Raw genomic sequence first — 18,681 nt, forward strand, 5'->3', positions numbered from 1 at the left:
ACTCCTGGGTTCAAGTAATCTTCCTGCCTTGGCCTCCCAAAGTGTTGGGATTACAAGTGTGAGCCACTGTGCCCAGCCCATCTCAGTTTCATTTGCCCCTCACCCTACCCTGTGGCTGTTTGGGCTTCAAGCTTGGAGGAAAACAGCATTTTTGGAAACTTTTGTCTCTTGACTTACTGAGTTATATTCTTCTCAGCTCTACTTTATAGACTTGGAGGAGCAAAAGGAGGGGGTTTCTTACCCCACACTTGGGAGAAAGGACCCTGCTCCAGCCCACGTTTGCCCTTCTTGAGTAATCTGGGATGAGATGATTTGGGATGGGTGGTGGTTCACTGGCTCTTCCAGCAGAGGAAACAGCCCAGGGCTGGGATGTAGATGCTCTGGGTACGTTCCCCACCCACCCATGCCTCTCACCAACTGTGGGAACAAATAACTTTTCACCTGTGGTCCTCAGTTTCTTCATCAGTGAGATGGGCTAATATGCCTGCCCAGAGGCATTGTTGCAGCAAAAAGAGATGTAAAAGTGTGTGTCAGCTGAAAGCCCTGTGCAAGGATAACAGATGTGGTTACAATTTCCAATGGGTCGATCCAGGGCCCCACAAGGAAGTTGCTTCCCTGAAGGCCAGGTGAAGAAAGAACTTGTGAGCAGAAGCTTCAAACCCATGTCCAGAACCAACATCGAGTTGAATCCTCTTATCCACCCCTAGGCCCTCTGTTTCCTCCCACACCACGAGCACTGCAAGCCTGGCGCAGAGAGGAGATGCCGATATTCTCTAGTAAGGGGTTTGGCCAAGCACCTTGAGGGCAAGACATAACATCTGTTTTAGCCCTAAACTTTCCAGCTTCTAGCACAGTATGGGCCATACAATGTACATGTGGATGTTGAGTGAAAGAATGAATGAATGAGTGAATGAATGAATGAATGAATGAATTCACAAGTGGACGAAGAAATGCTGGGGCCACAAACAGGTCCAGCTTTTACCACCTGGCCCCCAGGCTCCCATCCAAGCCTCCCAAACTTATCCTCCACCCTTCCTTTTACACAGTAGTGCATGAAACCAAAGGTACCAAAAAGGCAAACTGGACTTTATTATAAAGTTGGCTACAAAGTCACCGCAGCACCACGAGGTGGCCATCTGGGCAGGCCCAGGCAGTCTGGCGGCCGGGTGAGTCCCGCACCAGGTACACGCACTCGTGCAAGCACACGTGTGACGGCAGGTCTGCCTTCCTCCATCGGAAAGGAACGTAGCGTCTCTTCGCACCCCCCACCCCAGGCGCGGGGCGCAAAAGTCACAGGAAGGGCCGCCAGGGCGGCAGAGTCCATCGGAATTGAAATCCCGTTACTGGTGTGTAGAGAATTCTACGTGGGTGTCAAGAGCCCCTCAGGGCACGGGCTGGCCCGGGTGGGCCTTGCCTTTCCCCCACCAAGGCCTAGGGGTGGCTTGGCCCCTAGGAGTGGAGAACTGGCCCAGGCCAATGGGGCAAGGCGGCGGGGAAGTGAGACTCCCCCATTCTCCGCTTGAAATCCCATTCAAGGAAACTCACTACGAGTGAATACAGATTGAAATGGAAACTGGGATCGCTCGAAGTCTCTTGATTTTAAAAAGAAGCTCCCCTCCCTTGCCCTCCCACCTCCCCCCCCCAAATCCTGCAGGGCCTGGGGAATCATATATATCCCCCTCTGGCCCCCAGAATCCCCCCAACAGTCCCGGGGGGGTGGAGAGCGGCTCCACGTCTTGATGACAATATGCCATACTTGACGACGTTAAGTCACAGACTTATTCAAAACGTTGGTTCCCCTCCACTTCCATCTGCAGAGAGACAGAGAGAGAGAGAACACAATCAGCTAGGCCAATAAGGACAGAGGATCCTGGGGCTGAGAATGTGTTGGTATTAATATGGGCTTCAAAGATGTTGGCTCAATGATGAAACGATGGCCAGAGGCTCAGCAGATTAGGGGGCAATTTGGATGGATGGAGTGAAACCGTGGCTGTAGTTTAGGAAGGATGGGGCTGTAACCAGGGAGCTACCTCAATGGAGTCAGGGGCTGAGCCTCATCTTTCTTTTACCAACTTCTATAAACTCTTGCTCTGTATCCCTTTCAGGGAGCTAGGATACTATGATAGAGCTCTAGTTCCTCTTCCATTGTTGTGTGCCCTAAGGAAAGTTTCTTTAACTCTGGGACCTTGATTATTTCCATCTGTAAAGTGGGGTAGTGAAGACTGACCTAGGACTCTTATGGAGTTAAGCACAAGCCCTTCCTTAAGGATTCTCTACCACTCTATCCCACAGCCTCAGCCCCTGCCATGTCTACTTGTTCAAACTTTCATATTAAGCCTTTCATTTTTTCCTATCCCCACTGCTACTCTCTGCAGCAGTGGATGTCATCCCCTTAATAAAATCAAGGTACAGAGAGGGGGAATTGATTTACCTAATTCTACCCAGCATTTCATTGGCAGGAGAGGGATTTGAGTTCTTGGACCTTTTGGCTGACTCACCTTCATGGAAGCTGTCTTGAACTTGGCTCTGGAGTTGATGCAACTCATCAGTAAACCCATCATAGGGGAATGCTGAGACACCTGTCTCAAAGGCGGTTTCATATGTGGCCAGGTCCTCCAGGAAGCTGTGGTCTTCTGGGGACAGGTTGTTGCAAGGCGATGGGGCCCCTCCTGGGCCCTCTGCCTCAGGATCCCCTGAGCCCCATTCCTCACTGGGGTCTGGGGTAGAGAGATCCATGAAGATGTCTTCCACGGGCGTCTCTTCCAGGAACATGTTATCAGGGTCAGCCAGGAAGTCCAGCTCCTGGCATTTCCAGGGTTTCAGGTCCAGGCTGAGCACAGGGGGTCCTGCCCCTGACAGGGACAGGTTGGAGTCTAGGGGCTCCAGTCCTCCAAGTGGCTCTAGTCCACCAGTGCCAGCCTCAGCTGAGAAGGGTCTGTCCATGCCCTGAGCCAACTGGCTAATCTGCTGGATGAGACGGTCTATCTCGTTCTGCTCCTTTTCAGAGTAGTGGAAGAAACTCTGCTTGACTGGAGAGGCCTCAGGTGTGAGCAGGCCTTCGGGCACCAGGGGGACATCCACAGAGAGGGGGCCCCGGAGCTGGGCTAGGGCCAAGAGCGTGCAGTCCCCATTACCAGGGCTGCTAGGACTTGGGGGCAACTTCTCATAGAGAAAACTGCATCCCTCCTGGGCAAAGTAAGTCTTGGTAGGATTGGGACTCAGTTGCTCTGGGAAGGTTTGGCTGGGGCTGTCCAGGTGTGCTTGGAATGCTGTGCTGGGAGGAGTCAGCTGTTCATGGGCAGGGCTGCCCAGAGGCTCTGGGAAGGTGGCTGTGCTGGGAAGCAGCTGGTCTGGGAAGGTGGAGGTGCAGGGAGTCAACTGGTCTTCATAGCTTCTGACTGAGGTTTCAGTCAACTGGCCTTGCAGTGGGCTAGTTAGTGGATCTGGGAAGGTTGCACTGCTGGGCGTCAACTGATCAGAGAAGGTCGCTGTGCTTGGAGTCAGCTGTTCTTGAAGAGTGCTGGATGGGGTGGGCAAGTGGGTCTGGAAGGGCTCATGGAGGCTGAAGAGGAAGGCACAGCCTCCTGGCTGATGGGGCGTGTACGGTGGAGTGCACACAAGATCCTTGCTCAGTTCTGCTTGGAGGGAAGGCTCAGGCCCAGAAGGGAATGTCAGGTAACTGAAGTCCAGTTCTTTGGAGGGTCGGGGAAGCTCTTCTGATGCAGAGACAACACTCAGTTCAGGAGCACTGGGGAAGCTGGTGCTTCTGGGAGCCCCCAGGGCTGTGGTGAAGAGTGGGTTAGTGCTGGGGCACTGTTCCTGGGAAAGAATGTTTTCAGGGAATGAGGGCAGCATGGTCGGAGCGCCCAGGACATAAGCTGCCTGGGTATCTTCAGAGTTCAACTGCTGGCGGAGGCTCCAGGCTTCCATGTCACTGGAGAGGAGAGAAGAGGCAGCTGGTAAGGGTCTGATGTCCATTTCCAGAGCAGTTCCCTGATTTGTATCTCCTCCATGCCGACCTCAGCTGCCCCCTAGGCCCCTGGCTTGTGGCTTACCTGATTGGGTAGTTATTGGCAGTAATGGGGCCCTCTGGACCTTCTGAGTATAATAGGCAGTAAATCCATGCCCAGCCTCCAGTCTTGGCCTGTAACCTCACCACCATCTCTGCCTGAATATCTCCACTCTCAGCCACTGGGGAGAAAGAAGATGCAGAGTTAGGATGCCCACCAGGCAACTCTACCTACTCCCTGCCCTTGGTCACCTCTCCACTGAATTGAGATAGCCATGACATCCTCTCTTCTGACTACCCTCACCTGCACCACTCAGCTCTCTACCTTGACCTCACCACTCAAAGTCCCCCAGTTCTGATTCGATTATTGCCTTGAATCCTCACCCTCATATTCACCCTATAGCGTCCAAAACTGTTGGCCTCTGTTATCTCCCCAGCATCACTCTTGACTACAGCTCATCTTTGTCTGGTCTCCCATGCCCTTTCCCAGCTTGCTATCTTGTCCCCAGCCTCTCTGGACACTCACACAGGCGGTAGTGTTGAGCAGAAGCGTGGGCCAGGTCCTCGGGGTGCAGCAGTCCATACCATGATTTACAAAGCAGTTCACTGCGCTCAAAGCCCAGGTAGATTAGGACACTGGGAAAGTGGAAAGGGTGAGGTCAGCTTTCTGTTTTCCTTGCTTGATACCCATGCATCTCACTCCCTCCCAGATCCTCTGCCCCCTTAAACCCCATCCTCCCTGCCCCTGACTCCAGAATCTAGGGTTCCTTCATCTCTGGCCTGCCTTCCTCTTGGAATCTGAACACTCCAGGCTTACCTCTCAGAGATGTCCAGTAGGGCCAGGTCTTTAGCATGACGACTCTGGAACATGGCCAGGAAGAGTGAGGCAGGGCCAGGGCCAGGGCCAGGGCCAGGGCGGGGTCTTGGCTCCAATGGGGCACAGAAAGCTGTGAACACGGGGTTTCCTGCCCAGTAGGCCCCAGGTGGGTGAGCATGGAATCGGCCTCGAATAAGCACCAGTTTGTTGCCTGCACTCTGGCGCCTGAGAGACTTGGAGGTGTTGAAGCGGCAGCGGAAGAGGCGATCTAGATAGGAGAAGAGAAAAACAGATAAGAGGGTGAGTGGCTGAGAGAGACAGTGGATAGTGGGAAGAAGGGCAGCAGGTGGGAAATTGGACTCAGGAAGGGAGAAAGGAGTCCTTACCAGTGTCCAGGGCAGAGGGCAGGGTGAGTTGCTGGCGCACAGTGAGGTGGTCAGCTGGGTCAATGATGTCGTAGATGCTGTCACCCTGGGCAACCAGGTCCACCTGGAGGAAGGAAAAGAAGAGATGACCATTAGTGAGAACAGCAGAAGCCAATCTTTGATCTATAGTGTCTAGTAGGGTATAACCTCTTCCTCCATAGTAATTCCCAGTTCCTCAGGAGTGGAAGGCTCATGGCACCCCCTCCATGCCCAGCCTCAGCTGAAAGGACCCTCAGCACTCACCATGGAGTGGCCCAGATGCTCGCTCACACTCTCAGACAGGTACAGCAATTTCCCCTCGGCTGTGAACACAAGCAGAAAGCCGGGTAGGGCCGCTACGATGTCCTCAAGTTCTTGAGCTGAGAGAAGCCCCGTGGGGCCCGCCAGAGGAGTGCCTGTAGGGCGAGAAGACGTGGTGAGTGAGGAGTAAGACTGGGAGCCAAAGCAGAAGTGAAGAAGGCATGGTCTGAGTTTCAGATAATCCAGAGGAATTTCTCGTGGACCTGCCTCTGCAAACACCTGTTGACCCGCTGCCCGCACCTCTTGGCCGGGGAACCTGTTGCTGTATCTCCTCCATAGCCCACAAGCCCTGGACTTCTAAACCGGGGTCGGCTACTCCTCGCCTCTGAATTTCAGAACCGCGGACAGAGCTCCAAAGTGGCTCTGATTTCAGGACCGTGGACAGAGCTCCGAAGCGGGCTGTGGGATCAGCACCGTGGACAGCGCCACACACGGCAGATGCAGCCGTCAGCACCATGGGCAGTGCCCCCGAAGGCGATCCCTTTCAGCACCGCGGACAGTGGCTATGTTCCCCTAGGCTCAGGCAGCTCCATCCCTGCAACTTCCCGGGTTTCCCTCCCCAGCTCCCGGAGCGCCTCTGCACTGGCGGGCACCGAGGCAGCTCTGTCCTGGCTCTTCTCCTCTCATAATCTGGTGTTAGGGACATCGACCAGGCTCTCTAACTCTCATTCAGAACTAAGGTGAGGTCTGGAGGGAGCTCAGGAGGAAAAGTAGATAGTCCCGCATCTCCCGAGTCCCAAATCTCCCCAGCTCGCCAGCACGCTGCCCTAGACATGCGGCAGCCCCAGTGGGTTCCCTCAGTTCCAGGGTCTCCGGCACCTGGCAGCTCGGATCTGCGGTAGCCCCAGCATGCTCACCTCCAGCGAAGAAGACACCCTTGCGAGTGTAGATGCAGGCGAGGCTCATGATGTGCAGGTAGGACAGCCGGACCTTGTCCGCTTCGGCCAGCGGCAGCAGCTCCTTGAGGTTCCGGATCTCGGCGTTGATCTGGTCCCGGCGCGCCTTGGAGGCGCCCTTGGTGGAGCGGTACATGACCGGCGGCTGCGGAGCTCCAGCTCGGGCGCCCGAGCACCTGCGCTCCCGTCCCGACGCACCGGCGGCGGCTTCCTCCTCCGTGCTTCCCCTTCTCTCGCTCAGGCTCGTTCTCTGCTCTCCTGGGCTCCGCTCGGCTGCGCTGCCCCCCTTGCCTGCCTCACGCCGCCTTATATAGCTCCTGCCAGGCGTGGGGGGCTCGTTTTAGAGCGGGGGGGCGGGAAAGCGGGAGGCTGGGCTAAGCAAGCTGCAGCGGGAGCCGCTGACTGGGGAGGGGGGCTCCTCCTCCCGCCCGGCTTCCGACGTCATCTCATGACGTAGAATGAGAGCGGGAGGGGGGCGGGCGAGGGGGGAGCAGGAGGCTGCGGAGGGGGCCGAGCCTGGAGGGAGCTGAGCGGAGAGGCAGGCGCTGCGTTAGGAAAGCTTGAATGGGGTGTGGGGACCCTGGCGTCCGAACGCGTACAGTTGAGGGAAGCGACAGGGCCAGGGTTAGGGCGGCCTGAAGCCCCCGGCAGGAGTTTGCAGAGGGCAGAGAGGGGCCGGCACTGACACTAATTTTTCTGAGGAGTTGAGTGAATGGGGAGGAATAAGACTGTCTACAAATCCCCCTCGTTACTTGACAAACAAGGTCACGTTCACATGCAGGGAAGGAGGACTTTCCTTGGCCTCCGTGGGACAGGTCACAGCTGGGGTTCCTCTCTGGGGACTACTTAACCTGGGATTCCCTTGGCCATTTTCAAAGAAAAAATCCCCACCCCCGCTTCCCAAATTGCGACTTAGCGGCTAATCAGGGGGTGTTCGTGGGGGTCTAAGTCCCTAGGATGGGTGGAAAGGGAGTCCGGTGGGAAAGGGACCAGCTGAATTTGGCGTTGATCCTGTTTTCCCACAGCCAGGAATAGAAACCAACACCAGCTCTGTAGTCTGCAGTGATTCTTGGTTTCCCTCTCAGCTAATTAATCTTACTGACGGGGAAACTGAGGCAGGGACGCGGGACACGGCGAGGACCTGGGTCTGCACTTAGGCATCCCTTCCCCCCGTTGCCGGCCCCCAAGCGAGCGCTTCCCCCCGCCCTGCTGCCAGCCTCGGTCTCCCCGCGGGCCGGGGGCGGGGGCGGGGCCGGGGGAATCCCAGCTCCATATTAGGACAGGAATCCTCCGGCGGCTGCCGCGGCTGCGGCGGCGGCGGGCGGGGCCTCGCTGCCTCCGCACCGCTCCGGAGGGCTCCCCGCCCTGCCTAGGCGGGCAAGATGGGGGAGCAGCCGAGAAGCAAAGGGACAGCGCTGGACCCTCTATGACCCCTGCACCTACCAGGGACCCTGTATTTTCGCCAGGTTCCCTCCACCGTCTCCACATTTGCGGCGCTAGGGCTGCTGGCTCTGCCTCTCCACCTTCAACTCTCCACTCCCCACCTTCGTTTCTTTTTTCTCTTAGCGTGTTTGTTGGTCGGCTCAGCTTAGTGCCTTGACCCCTGAAGCTTCCCCTTTCCTTCTTCTCCATATCCTGTCACCTTTGCTTTATCCCCACCCCCCACGCCCGCTTTTTTCTCTTTTCACCACAGATTATTGCTCTCTACAGGGGCAAGGAGGTGCCGTTCTTACCCCGGGATTCAATAATGCAAGAAGCAAGTGGGCTAGAGAATGTTCTTATCTGAAATCTCGTTTGATGGAGTAGCTGTGTGCGCATGGAATCGCTTAAGAGGCTGGAAATGAGGCCACTTAAAAATTAGAGGGTGGGGCCGGGCGCGGTGGCTCAAGCCTGTAATCCCAGCACTTTGGGAGGCCGAGACGGGCGGATCACGAGGTCAGGAGATCGAGACCATCCTGGCGAACACGGTGAAACCCCGTCTCTACTAAAAAATACAAAAAAAATAGCCAGGCGAGGTGGCGGGCGCCTGTAGTCCCAGCTACTCGGGAGGCTGAGGCAGGAGAATGGCGTAAACCCGGGAGGCGGAGCTTGCAGTGAGCTGAGATCCGCCCACTGCACTCCAGCCTGGGCCAGACTCCATCTAAAAAAAAAAAAAAAAAAAAAAAAAAAAAAAAAATTAGAGGGTGGGACTGGGAATTCCCAGTCACACAGGAAGCATGGAGATTAACTTTGACATCAAAAAGAACAGCTTGGGGCCAGGGAACTCCCCACTCCTCATGGAAAGGGGGGATAGCAACAGAGGTAGAGTGGGAGGAGAGGCAGCTGAGAAGAAGTATGTCTTAGAAGAGGGGTACAAGGTGTAGAGACCCTATTCTTGCGTCTTATGCATTTTGGCAGAGGTTGGGGCCATCCTGTGGTCAGTGTCGCAACTGAGGTGGAGGGAATGATGTCCGTGTGTCTGTCTGCCACAGTCTCTAACCCTATTGATCTGGATGACAGAGAGATGATTCCTCCTGGACATGGGTCTGTGTTGCTTCTTTCATCTCAATCTGACCTCTAATGTACCTACCCACCCTTTTCTCAAGCTTCCATTTCAACAACCCTTGATCTTTGGATCCCCTTCCATATGAAATTCCAGGGGGGTTGTTCCTGTGTTCTTCACCCACTGATGATAAAGCTGCCTGTGAGGCATTCTGAGTGTCCCTCTCCACGATAAGAGGAGTCTACTGGCTGGGTCCCATGGCTTCCAGCAATCTGAGCGAATCTGCAGTGAAGGAATGGGGCGCCAACCGCTGTCCGTGGTGCTGAAAGAGCCACCGGGGAAGTCAGGCTACGATTTGCCGGGGACATCGAAGTAGGGCTTTGGGTACCCACAGGCCTCAGAGTGAGCCTCCCCTTTGACTGTCCCCTTATTTTCTGTGAATGAATATGGGGGTTTTGCAGGGAGCCAAGATTTCTGGGCTCTAGGGGTGAAGTAAGCAAGGGAGGAGAACTGGGCTCAAGGGAAGAGCCCCTGGCTTTTTCCAGAAGAATGGAATGGGAAGAAGCACTTTGGAAGGAAAGAAGGGTCTAGAAAGGGACAAGGGAGGGGGTAGAGAAGGGCTCATCCTAGTTCGCCCACTCTGATTCAAGTTGAGAAGCTCTGTATGCCCCGATGTCTCCTCTCCCTAGGCCAGCTCCCACTCCCCTTGCCTCCCACCTCCGTGAAGCTATTTTTAACCGTGCAGAACCAAAAATAGCTTGGCAGCAGCTTCAGGCCGTGGGAGAGGAGCTATTTATATCACCAGTGACGGTTCCGAAATAGCAAGCAGGAGGAGGGGGGCGGCTGGCACACTAGAGAGCTCCTGGCCGCTGCTAAAAATACTGGCAGTGTGAGTCATCCTGGCCTGGCTGAGTCACCCCACTCTCTCCCCCAAGTGGCAGGCAGCAGCAGCAGAACAAGCTAAGAATTAGAAGCCTGAGATGGGGGAGGCATCAGAGCCTGCTGGCTGTGGGAAAGTGGGCAAGGGAGTGAATTGGGAGAGGGGCTTTGGGGTGAGTGTGTAGAAGGAATGGGAGAGCACAGCCTCTCAGCCAAACCTACTGGGCAAGCGTGCAGCATCTCCAGCTATGCAATACCGCTCAAGGATGCTTGGGCAATTGAAGGAAAATAGCCAGACTGTGTGTGTGTGTGTGTGTGTGTGTGTGCGCGCGCACGCGCGCGCGGACACGCCTGTGTTCATTTGACTGAGACTGTGTTTGTGTGTCCTGTGTGTTTGCCTTTAAACCTGTCTGAACGTGGTTGCACGTCTATATCTCTATCTGTTTGCATGTGTCTTTGTAGCTGCAAGTCTGTACCCCTGTATATCTATGTGTTTACCTATGTCTGCATCTATGTCTGTCTTTTTTTTGGTCTCCAACTTCTTATGTTGTGTGCAGTTCTATGTTTGTGCCTGTGTGTATTTATGTCTACAACTTTCCATATGCCTCTCTGTCAGTGTCTGTGTTTGTGTCCATATCTGAGTCTGGTCTGGGTCTTTCAGCATCTGATGGCGTGGTGGGATGTGCATGCATCCCCAGACTCAGTATAGCTTCTGTTGCCCTCTCTGATGTCACCTGTTGGGCTCCTGCACCATCTATATCTTGCTCACCCCTTTCCACCTAGCATATTCTCCTCTTTCCAAGGGCCCCCTAACCATTTACAAAGCTCTCTTGTTGCATGCAATCTCTAGTAAAAACATGGAGGAAAGGAGCCCCACATGACCTCTCCCTTTTCTCTTGAATCATCCTGAATTCTCCCTGGCCTGCAGGAGTAAGTGGTTTTCCATCACTCCATATTTGGAGAGCTGAGAGAAGAGAAGGGCTTTCTTTAGTTCTAAAAAAAAAAAAAAAAAAAAAAAATCCTGGTGTGGGCACAGGCATGCGTAGCGCGCATGCACACACACACACAGGCGCACATACACATGCACGCACACACACACAACTGAGAGAATGAGAGAGAAAAAAAAATCAAGGTCCCTTCTTTACTGAGAAGAGCTCGCATCTGTTGCCATAGCAACCCACCCACTCCTTCCCCGAAAAATCACCAAGAAGAGGTGATGGCATCGAGGAGGGATTGGCTGATTCCTTTCTTTATTATTTTTTCCGAAAAAGGGTTTTTGTAGCAAAAACGGGCCGTGAGTTCCCTTGCCCCTGTCTTGCACAGCTTTATTGGGAACCTGGGGGAGGGGCATCACCCCCCAGCCTTTATCAGAGAAGAGGAGGTGTATCTTTTCCAGAGATTTGGAGGAGGATTATCTCCTGGGAAGGAGTTGAAGGGTAGCTGAGGAATCTGCTTCTTCAGAACAGCATGGAGACTCCTGGCTGCTAGTCTGGAGATATGGAGCAAGGATCTTGACAGAGGGCTGTCAAAGTGTGATCTTGTCTTGCTCTGGACAAATGTGTCTACGAGAAAGAGAAAGGGGGAGGAAGGGAAGGGAAGTTGGGAGAGACAGAAAGAATATGAATGAATGAATCACTGAATGGGGCTTCAGAGAAAATGACAATATGCCAAAGGATGCAAGCTTGCAGTAGTGGTCAGACCAGACAGGTGGGCAAGATGGTCCAAGAAAGATGCATTGATGCAATTGGTGGTGCTGCAAGTCACCAATGAGACCACAGCTGCAACTACTTAACTTGTGGCCACAGGTGAATGTTCCAGAGGAGCACTGACGCCCATTTTTCACAGTTCTATTCCCAGCCTGAGTCTCAAAGGCCTCCTCCAAAGCCTGGCCACCAGCCACTGCAGCCACATCACTCTCTCAAGTGAACTGTAGCTTCCTGCCAAACGACTGGATGGTGGAAAGAAAGGAATTCCTTGTTTCCTCCTGTGCTTGGCTTGCTACAGAAATGGGGTCACTTGGGGCTCGAGCTTGGAAAGACAGATGAAGAATCTGACCCTGGAGAGAGACACCTTCTTTTCTGGCAGGCTGCTGCCACCCTCAGCAGGCAAGGGCATGGCCAGGTGAGGTTGGCATGGGCAGTGGGTGCAAATCCACTTAACATTATGGAGCAGAGGGACAAAAAGACTCCAGATTTGCTCTGGCCTGTTAGATACATTCTCATGACAAATCTGACTGATATCATTATTTTTATTTATATACAGTCTTGTTCTGTCATCTAGACTAGAGTGCAGTGGTCTGATCATAGCTCACTGCCACCTCAAACTCCTGGGCTGAAATGATCCTCTGTGTCAGCCTCTCGAGTAGCTGGGACTACAGGCATAAACTACTACACCCAGATAATTGAAAATTTTTTTTCTGCCGAGGCTGATCTCGAACTCCTGACCTCAAGCAATCCTCCCACCTTGGCCTCCCAAAGTGCTGGAATAACATATGTGAGCCACGACACCCAGCCTTGACTGATATTATGATGCTCATTTGATAGATGGTGAAACAAAGGCTCGGAGACGGATAATGACTTAATCAAAGTCACACAGCAAGTCTCTGGCAATGCTGAGCCTCACCCCTAGTTCCTGCTCCCAATCCAAGCTTTCTCTCTTGCACCACATGATAGGGCTAGGGTTTACAAACTATGGACTGCAAATCTAGCCTCATCTAGCCTGCTGCCTCTTTTTGTAAATAAAGTTTTATTGGAATACAGTCACATTCATTCATTTACTCATTGTCTATGGCTGTTTTCACATTACAATAGAAGAGCTGAGTAGTTGCAACAGAGACCACATGGTTCAAAAGCCTAAAGAACTTTTTGACCCTTTTTTACTAACTGATCCTTTAGAGAAAAAGTTTGCCATCCTTAGACCAGAGGATGAGTTCACACCACGAATATCTCCACTTGTTTCTCTTTCTCACCCAGAAAGCTCTCTTAACCCAGGGTATACCAAGCTATCATTTCAACTCCCTTTACTGTTCCAAATGCCAGAGAGAAGTAGTGCTCCTGCACAACTTAAAGGAGGAGAGGTGGGAAGCCCAATGGGCCAGGCTTTTTATTGGTTTCCAGCCTCCTTTGTGGCTGTGGAGATGTATCCTCCCCATGCAGGATGACGCTCCACTTCCTGCAACAGGTGTTGGAAAAGGCAATGAGGAGACAGGGTACCCTATTCCATCCCTATTCCAACCCTAGTCTGCAGGACTGCATTTTGGGCAGGGGGTCTCAGGGCTGGTGATTAAGGCATTGTAAGGAAGACAAAATTTATGTATGGGAGGAAAAGGAAGGTATTGTGGGATCTTGGGCCTTCCGAAGCCTCCAGTCTGACCCAGGGGAAGAATCTCTGTATGTCTTCTCAGAGATATTGATTAAATTGCCCAGGATCACACAGCTAGAATGAGATACATCCACAATTGAACCCAGATTTTCCTGACTTCTACTATGTTTTTTTCTAGGTTGTTCTTTTGAATTGGTGGATTTGAAACCAGGGAAAGGTTTTCTAAGAGATTCCTAAGCACCTCCCCATCCTGCGTCCACAGCTCCGCGGTCAGTGCAGTGAGAATAGGAAACCCACGCAGAGCTGGCTTGTGCAGTGGCCGTGTTGTCTTCCGCTGCATCTTAGCAGGCTGTTTTCCTTTTCCTGAGGCCTTTTCATTATGCTATCACTCCCTCAATTCTACTTGCACATGAAAGCATTCAGAACATTTTATCTATTTATGGTTATGAAATCAACAAAGCTCATGTAAAGAGGGTGCAGGCTGGCACCCACGCATTGAGACGGCCAGAGCTGGGTGAATGAGCAGAGAGCCAGGAAGGTGAGGGACATCGAACCATGGAGGGGGTGGGAGGGGGAGAGTGGAGCCCAGGTGGGAATAGATGAAACTTTTGTGGGCAATGTCCTGAAGGCAGGGCTGAGAGAAGAGGACGCAAGGAATGCAGTGAGGAGCAAGTCAGAGCAGCCACATTTCAAGAGGGGAAAGAAACCTAATCAACTAAAGCCACTTTTCAAATGCAGAGCAGCGGCCACTTTGTGCCCTGGGGAGACTGGAGGAGGCGGACTTTCCTCACATCCATTTTCATAGTCGTCTCCACCACCACTCCCAACTGGCGAATTCTGGCCCTGCTGGTCCTCCAGTGAAGTCCGGGGACCCCCTCAGTGCCCCCAGCCCCTGTGCTTCCTCGTCACCACACTCTGCACTCTGCACTGTCCCTGCGTGTTTACTTGGCTGTCTCCCCTACCAGCATCTACACCTGGTCTTCATGTTCCCAGCATCCAGTACAAGGCCTGACATAGGGCAGGGGCTCAGGCGAGTAAGTCATTCATGCAACAAACAGCTGAGGGTGGAATTTGTGCCAGCTTCTGCAGTGACGTGATGGTGCCCACATACAGCTGGTCTCGGCCTCATGGAACCTGCAGGCTGGTGAGAGAGCAAGGGGTCCATCCAGCAACTTCAGTGGGATACTGCCGTCAAAGAGGCATACTGGGAGTTTGGGGAGAGCAAAAGGAGGGATGACCCTGCCTGAGGAGTCGGCACTGGCCTCCCCAAGTAGGTGCATTTGAGTTGAGCTGCTGGTAGCAAGTCAGTGCTGACTGGGCCAGGCTGTGCTGGGTGGGTGGCTGGGTGGACAGAGGAGTGTGGCCTCATAAATGAGACTTGACACGGTGCCAGGTAGCCACAAAAGAAACCACTGTAGCTGAGGTTGTGTTAACAGGGACAGGCAGCAAAAGTGGAGAGAGGGCAGCCTCTGTTAGGGCCAGGAGGTTTGGCTCTAGAACTTATGCTCTGGGTCCAAGCCCAGCCTTGAGCACAGCAGCCAATGAGGAAGGGCCAACTGCACCCGAGGCTGTGAGGCAGGGCCCAGGGCATCCCCCAGGCCTGACTCTGGTAAGCCCTCCAGCTTGTCTGGCCTCATGCACCCCCTTGCCTCTCCCCTTTCCTCTCTTCCAGCTACATAAGCCTTCTTCCAGTCCCTGGCCTGCCACTCTCCTGGCCACCACAGTGCCTTTGCACATGCTGTTCCCTCCCCTGGGGTGCTGCTGCCTCTCTCCTCTGCCGAGTTCTTCCTATTTTCCCCTGTTAGTTCAGCCCAAATATCATCTCCTCTGGAAAGCCTTCCCTGACCTTCCCGATGAGGCCAAATCCTCAGCTACAGGTTCGCAGGCACCCCAGGCCTCTGTTGGCACTTGGCGAAATGGCGATTTAATACTTTATTTTGGTGAGGAATTTATTGCCTCTTCTCCACTAGACTGTGGTCACCATGGCGGGGACCGTGACTGCTTTGCCCACTGTTAATTCCAGTGTGAGTAAAGTGCTTCATAAACATTTGTAAGAAATGTTTAAAAGATGGAAGGAATGGAGAGATGTTCCTCAGAGAAGAGGAAGCTTGAGGGGTGGTGTGGCATTTGCAGACGTTTGAAGGACCATCAAGAGGCGGTGGGAGAGACATGGTCCGCGTGGAAAGGCCAGCGGGCAGGGATGTACCTGGGGCAGGAGGGGGTGGCAGGGGGAGGAGAATCTGGGCTGAGTCCTGCCTCCTCCACAGATTGCTTCTGTGATATTGGTCAGTTAAGTGACTTAACATTTTGTGCCTCAGTTTACCAATTTGTTAAATACAGAAGTGGGGAGAATGATGGCACCTCTATCAAGGGACTTATGTGAGCATTAAAGGAGTTAAGTAGTTAAAACACTCAGAAAATGCCTGATGCATAAAAGGAGCACAAGAAATGCTCAATGGCAGAATGTTGGTCGTTATCTTAACTTTATGAAAAATATAATTTTGAACAAGGCTATGCAGAGACTGCACGGGCTGGTTCAGGAGGCAGCACATGTACTGGCATTGCAAGTGTAGAAATAGCCTGGGTACCCACTAGCAGCTTTGGTCCAGGCCAGGTGTGAGAGCACAAGATGGAGTAAGCCAGGCTGGGGCTGTAGCCTGGAAAAGTCAAGGGATATACTCAAAGTGCCCCTCAGGGCTCTGGCTCAGGCCCCAGCAAGCTTCTTCCCTGGGCAGCAGCTCCCCCTTCACTGCTCACCAAGCCAGGGATGGAGGGCCTGGGCTAGGCCCAACACACCCCTCTGGTGCTCAGTAGCCCAGCTCCCCTTGTCATTCTTCTGGAAGCCGACCTGACCATGTTCTTCCCAGCTTAAGACCCTTGTGGCTCCCATTATCTCTGATTACTAAAAACTCCTCCAGGCTGGCACCTCCTTTCTTCCCCTTTCACCCACAGGTGCCTCGGCCTCCAGAGGCTCCAGCTCCAAGTCTCTCCTTGTTACTAACAGGGCACAGCTCGTAACATGGGAGTTTACAGATGTGGCACCTACTCATACCTTGTGTACCTGATGAGCGTATTAATTCATGAAAACCTCACAGCAGCCCTATGACATGCCTGCCATCATTACTCCCACAGGCCCTGGGCCAGCAGAGAGGGAGTCTGCAGGGAACAGTCCAGGGCGTCCCAGGGAAGACTGATGGGGTTTAAGGCTCCAGTGGTCAGAGAGGGTCAGGGACTGGGCCTAGGGGCAACAAAGAAGAGACCCCCACGAGCTGGGAGAATGGTGCTCTCCATGCCTGGGAATGCGGGAACCACAGGGAGTTGGGTGACCCATGGTGAGCAGGGGAGAGTGACCTTTACGGTTGAGGATGGAGCAGCTTCTGAAGCCAAGAAGGGCTGAGCACTGGTGGCAGGGGAGGAGCACTAGGAAGCTTTGGCGGAAAGGACCATCAGGTTGAAGGGAAAACCCCTGAATTGCCAGCCCTGACAGGCTGTTAGTTCGGAGAGTCTTCTGCAAAAGGAGTCCAAGGTCCAGGAAGAAGAAGAGGTGAGCTCAGTCTAGATGTCAGTGGATTGTGTTTGGTGCAGGGGAATAGTTCTGAACAGGAGCAGCGGAAGATGCAGATTCTGTTCCCAGCTCTGCCACTAGCCTGCTGGGGGTGTTCTGCAAACCTCTCCCCCTCACTGGGCCTCAGTTTTTGTATTTGCAAAATAGCAGTGGGTCAGACCCCTTAGCCTCAAAGGGCCCTCCCAACCTCTGGTACTTGAGCATCTCTGAGCCTGCTGGGCCACCTGTCCCAGTGCCTCTTGGGCTTTGGAAGTTGAATGCTGCAACCCCAAGCCCCAGTTTCAGGTGGGGATGAGCCCATTGCCCAATGCTAGGGTCCGAGTGGGCCTGAAGGCTCCCAGAGGACCACGTCCTCAGCCCTGGATGGGCAGGGACCCTGGAGACCTGGCCTGTGTGGACACAGGGGAATAAGTACTGGGACTGAGCCTGTAGTTTTGCTTCTTCCACCCAACCCATTGGGGGTCATTCTCACAGCTTGGTGCTAGGTACACCAGGGAACTCACCATTGGAGGGATCCGATGGGTTCCAAGGTGCACAAAACAGACTCCCAGATCATCCTCAGGTGGTCTACACAGCCTGTGGCTAAAGCAACTGCTGTCTCCAGCACTTCTTAGCTTCAGTCTGGTGAGAGGAGGAAAGTTCCCTCGGCAGTGTCTTACAGGTGGCCACAGAGGGCCCCCACAGCCTGGCCAAAATGCTCAATTTCAGAAAGTCCCAGACTCATAATTGGAGTGAGGGCCCTTGAAAGATGGTCTTGGATGACTGAGGCCTAATGCAGAGAGTGGAGTGACCCAAGTGACTCACGGCCAGCACTTGGTGGAGGTGAACCCAGACTAGGTCCTTGGTTTGTGGTGCAGTGGCCATGCGGGCCTCCCACAGGCTGGCCTCTGGGGTCCAGGTGCTGAGAAGCCTGGGCCAGGAGGCGGAGCTCTAGGTCCTAGTCTTAGCGGCACCCTGACTTGCTGTGTGACCTTGGCAAATTGTGTCTGTCTGAGAGCCGCCTGAGTCTTCCCCTCTGCACTGAGGGCTTGGCGCTGGGGGTGGACGCTCCATTGTAGCACCATTCAGGGTCCCAGGGCTAGCTGTAGCAGGGCAGAAACTTCTCTCCTCGCCACCCTTGGAGCCCTCAAGTGCTGCTTGTGTGTTCTTCTCCACCTCTGGGTCCCCCATCCCAGTCCAGAGAGGGGCCCAGAGATGTCTGGAATCTGCAGCTTCTTGAGAATACGTCAGGCACTTCCCAGCTGTTGTCCCAGGTCCCCGTCAAACGCCTCCAGGAAGTGCTGCAGGGAGAGGGCAGAAGTCAACAGGACCAGGCAGGGGTTCCAAAGGGCTGGGTCCACTTGACTCTGGGGAGCCCTGCCAGACCCCTGCAGGCCACACCTACATCCAGAAGCAAACTGGTCCTTGTAGGCAGTCTGGGGAAAGGTTTGGTTCCAGAAAGTTCCAGAGCTGGTGGCTACAGGAATCCTTCAATGCAGGCGATGTTTGCAAGCAGCAGCAACCTGGTTGGTCTGTCGTGGAGTGGTGTCCAGAAGCTTCTCTAAAAACCCCGCCCAGGTCCAGACTGTGCTGGGGAAGGAGAGGCAGTTGGTGTCATGACAAAGGTGTCCAGCCCCTCTGCTTGGTGCAGGGCAGAGGCTGGGGACTGGCACACGGGGCTGGCTAAGCTCAACCATAAGGAATGGCCTGACCTCTGGCCAGGAGGTCAGCGGCCGTGGGCTCTAGCCCATGCTCTCCCTCCAGGAACTAGTCAATCACTACTTTTCTCTGGGCCTCAGTTTACCTTCCAGTTTAAGGAGGAGGTTGGAGCAACTGGTAAGGGGCTTTCCTGGGATCCTAACTCTGCTCCAGGCTGAGCACAGGGAGAAAAAGGTTAAGGGGCCGGGGGGCCTGGAGGGAGGCAAAGGTCTCCAGGGTCCCATGGTGGCCCCAAGGGTAGTGAAGTCCTCACCTGGTGTTTTCACCCTGTGGCCTTGTCCAGAGAGGA

At 53.9% G+C, this 18,681-nt stretch overlaps 1 protein-coding gene across 2 annotated transcripts; it reads right to left on the reverse strand.

The window, feature by feature from the left end:
* Positions 1-1,065: 1,065 nt before the first annotated feature.
* LOC105469635 (neuronal PAS domain protein 4) lies at positions 1,066-6,762 on the reverse strand. 2 transcript variants are annotated; one of them, XM_011720941.2, is made up of 8 exons: positions 6,409-6,735; positions 5,495-5,646; positions 5,213-5,315; positions 4,827-5,094; positions 4,536-4,645; positions 4,056-4,191; positions 2,499-3,934; positions 1,066-1,811 (listed from the first exon to the last, which is right to left on the reverse strand). In XM_011720941.2, the coding sequence occupies exons 1-8, from the start codon at positions 6,581-6,583 to the stop codon at positions 1,783-1,785; spliced, it is 2,409 nt and encodes an 802-aa protein (XP_011719243.1). In that variant the 5' UTR covers positions 6,584-6,735; the 3' UTR covers positions 1,066-1,782. The 2 variants fall into 2 exon arrangements, with proteins under 2 accessions (XP_011719243.1, XP_024644825.1); XM_024789057.2 differs by lacking the exon at positions 4,536-4,645 and having other exon boundaries at positions 6,409-6,762.
* Positions 6,763-18,681: the final 11,919 nt, after the last annotated feature.

Source organism: Macaca nemestrina, chromosome 12 (assembly GCF_043159975.1).
Source record: "Macaca nemestrina isolate mMacNem1 chromosome 12, mMacNem.hap1, whole genome shotgun sequence".
Taxonomy (NCBI): domain Eukaryota; kingdom Metazoa; phylum Chordata; class Mammalia; order Primates; family Cercopithecidae; genus Macaca; species Macaca nemestrina.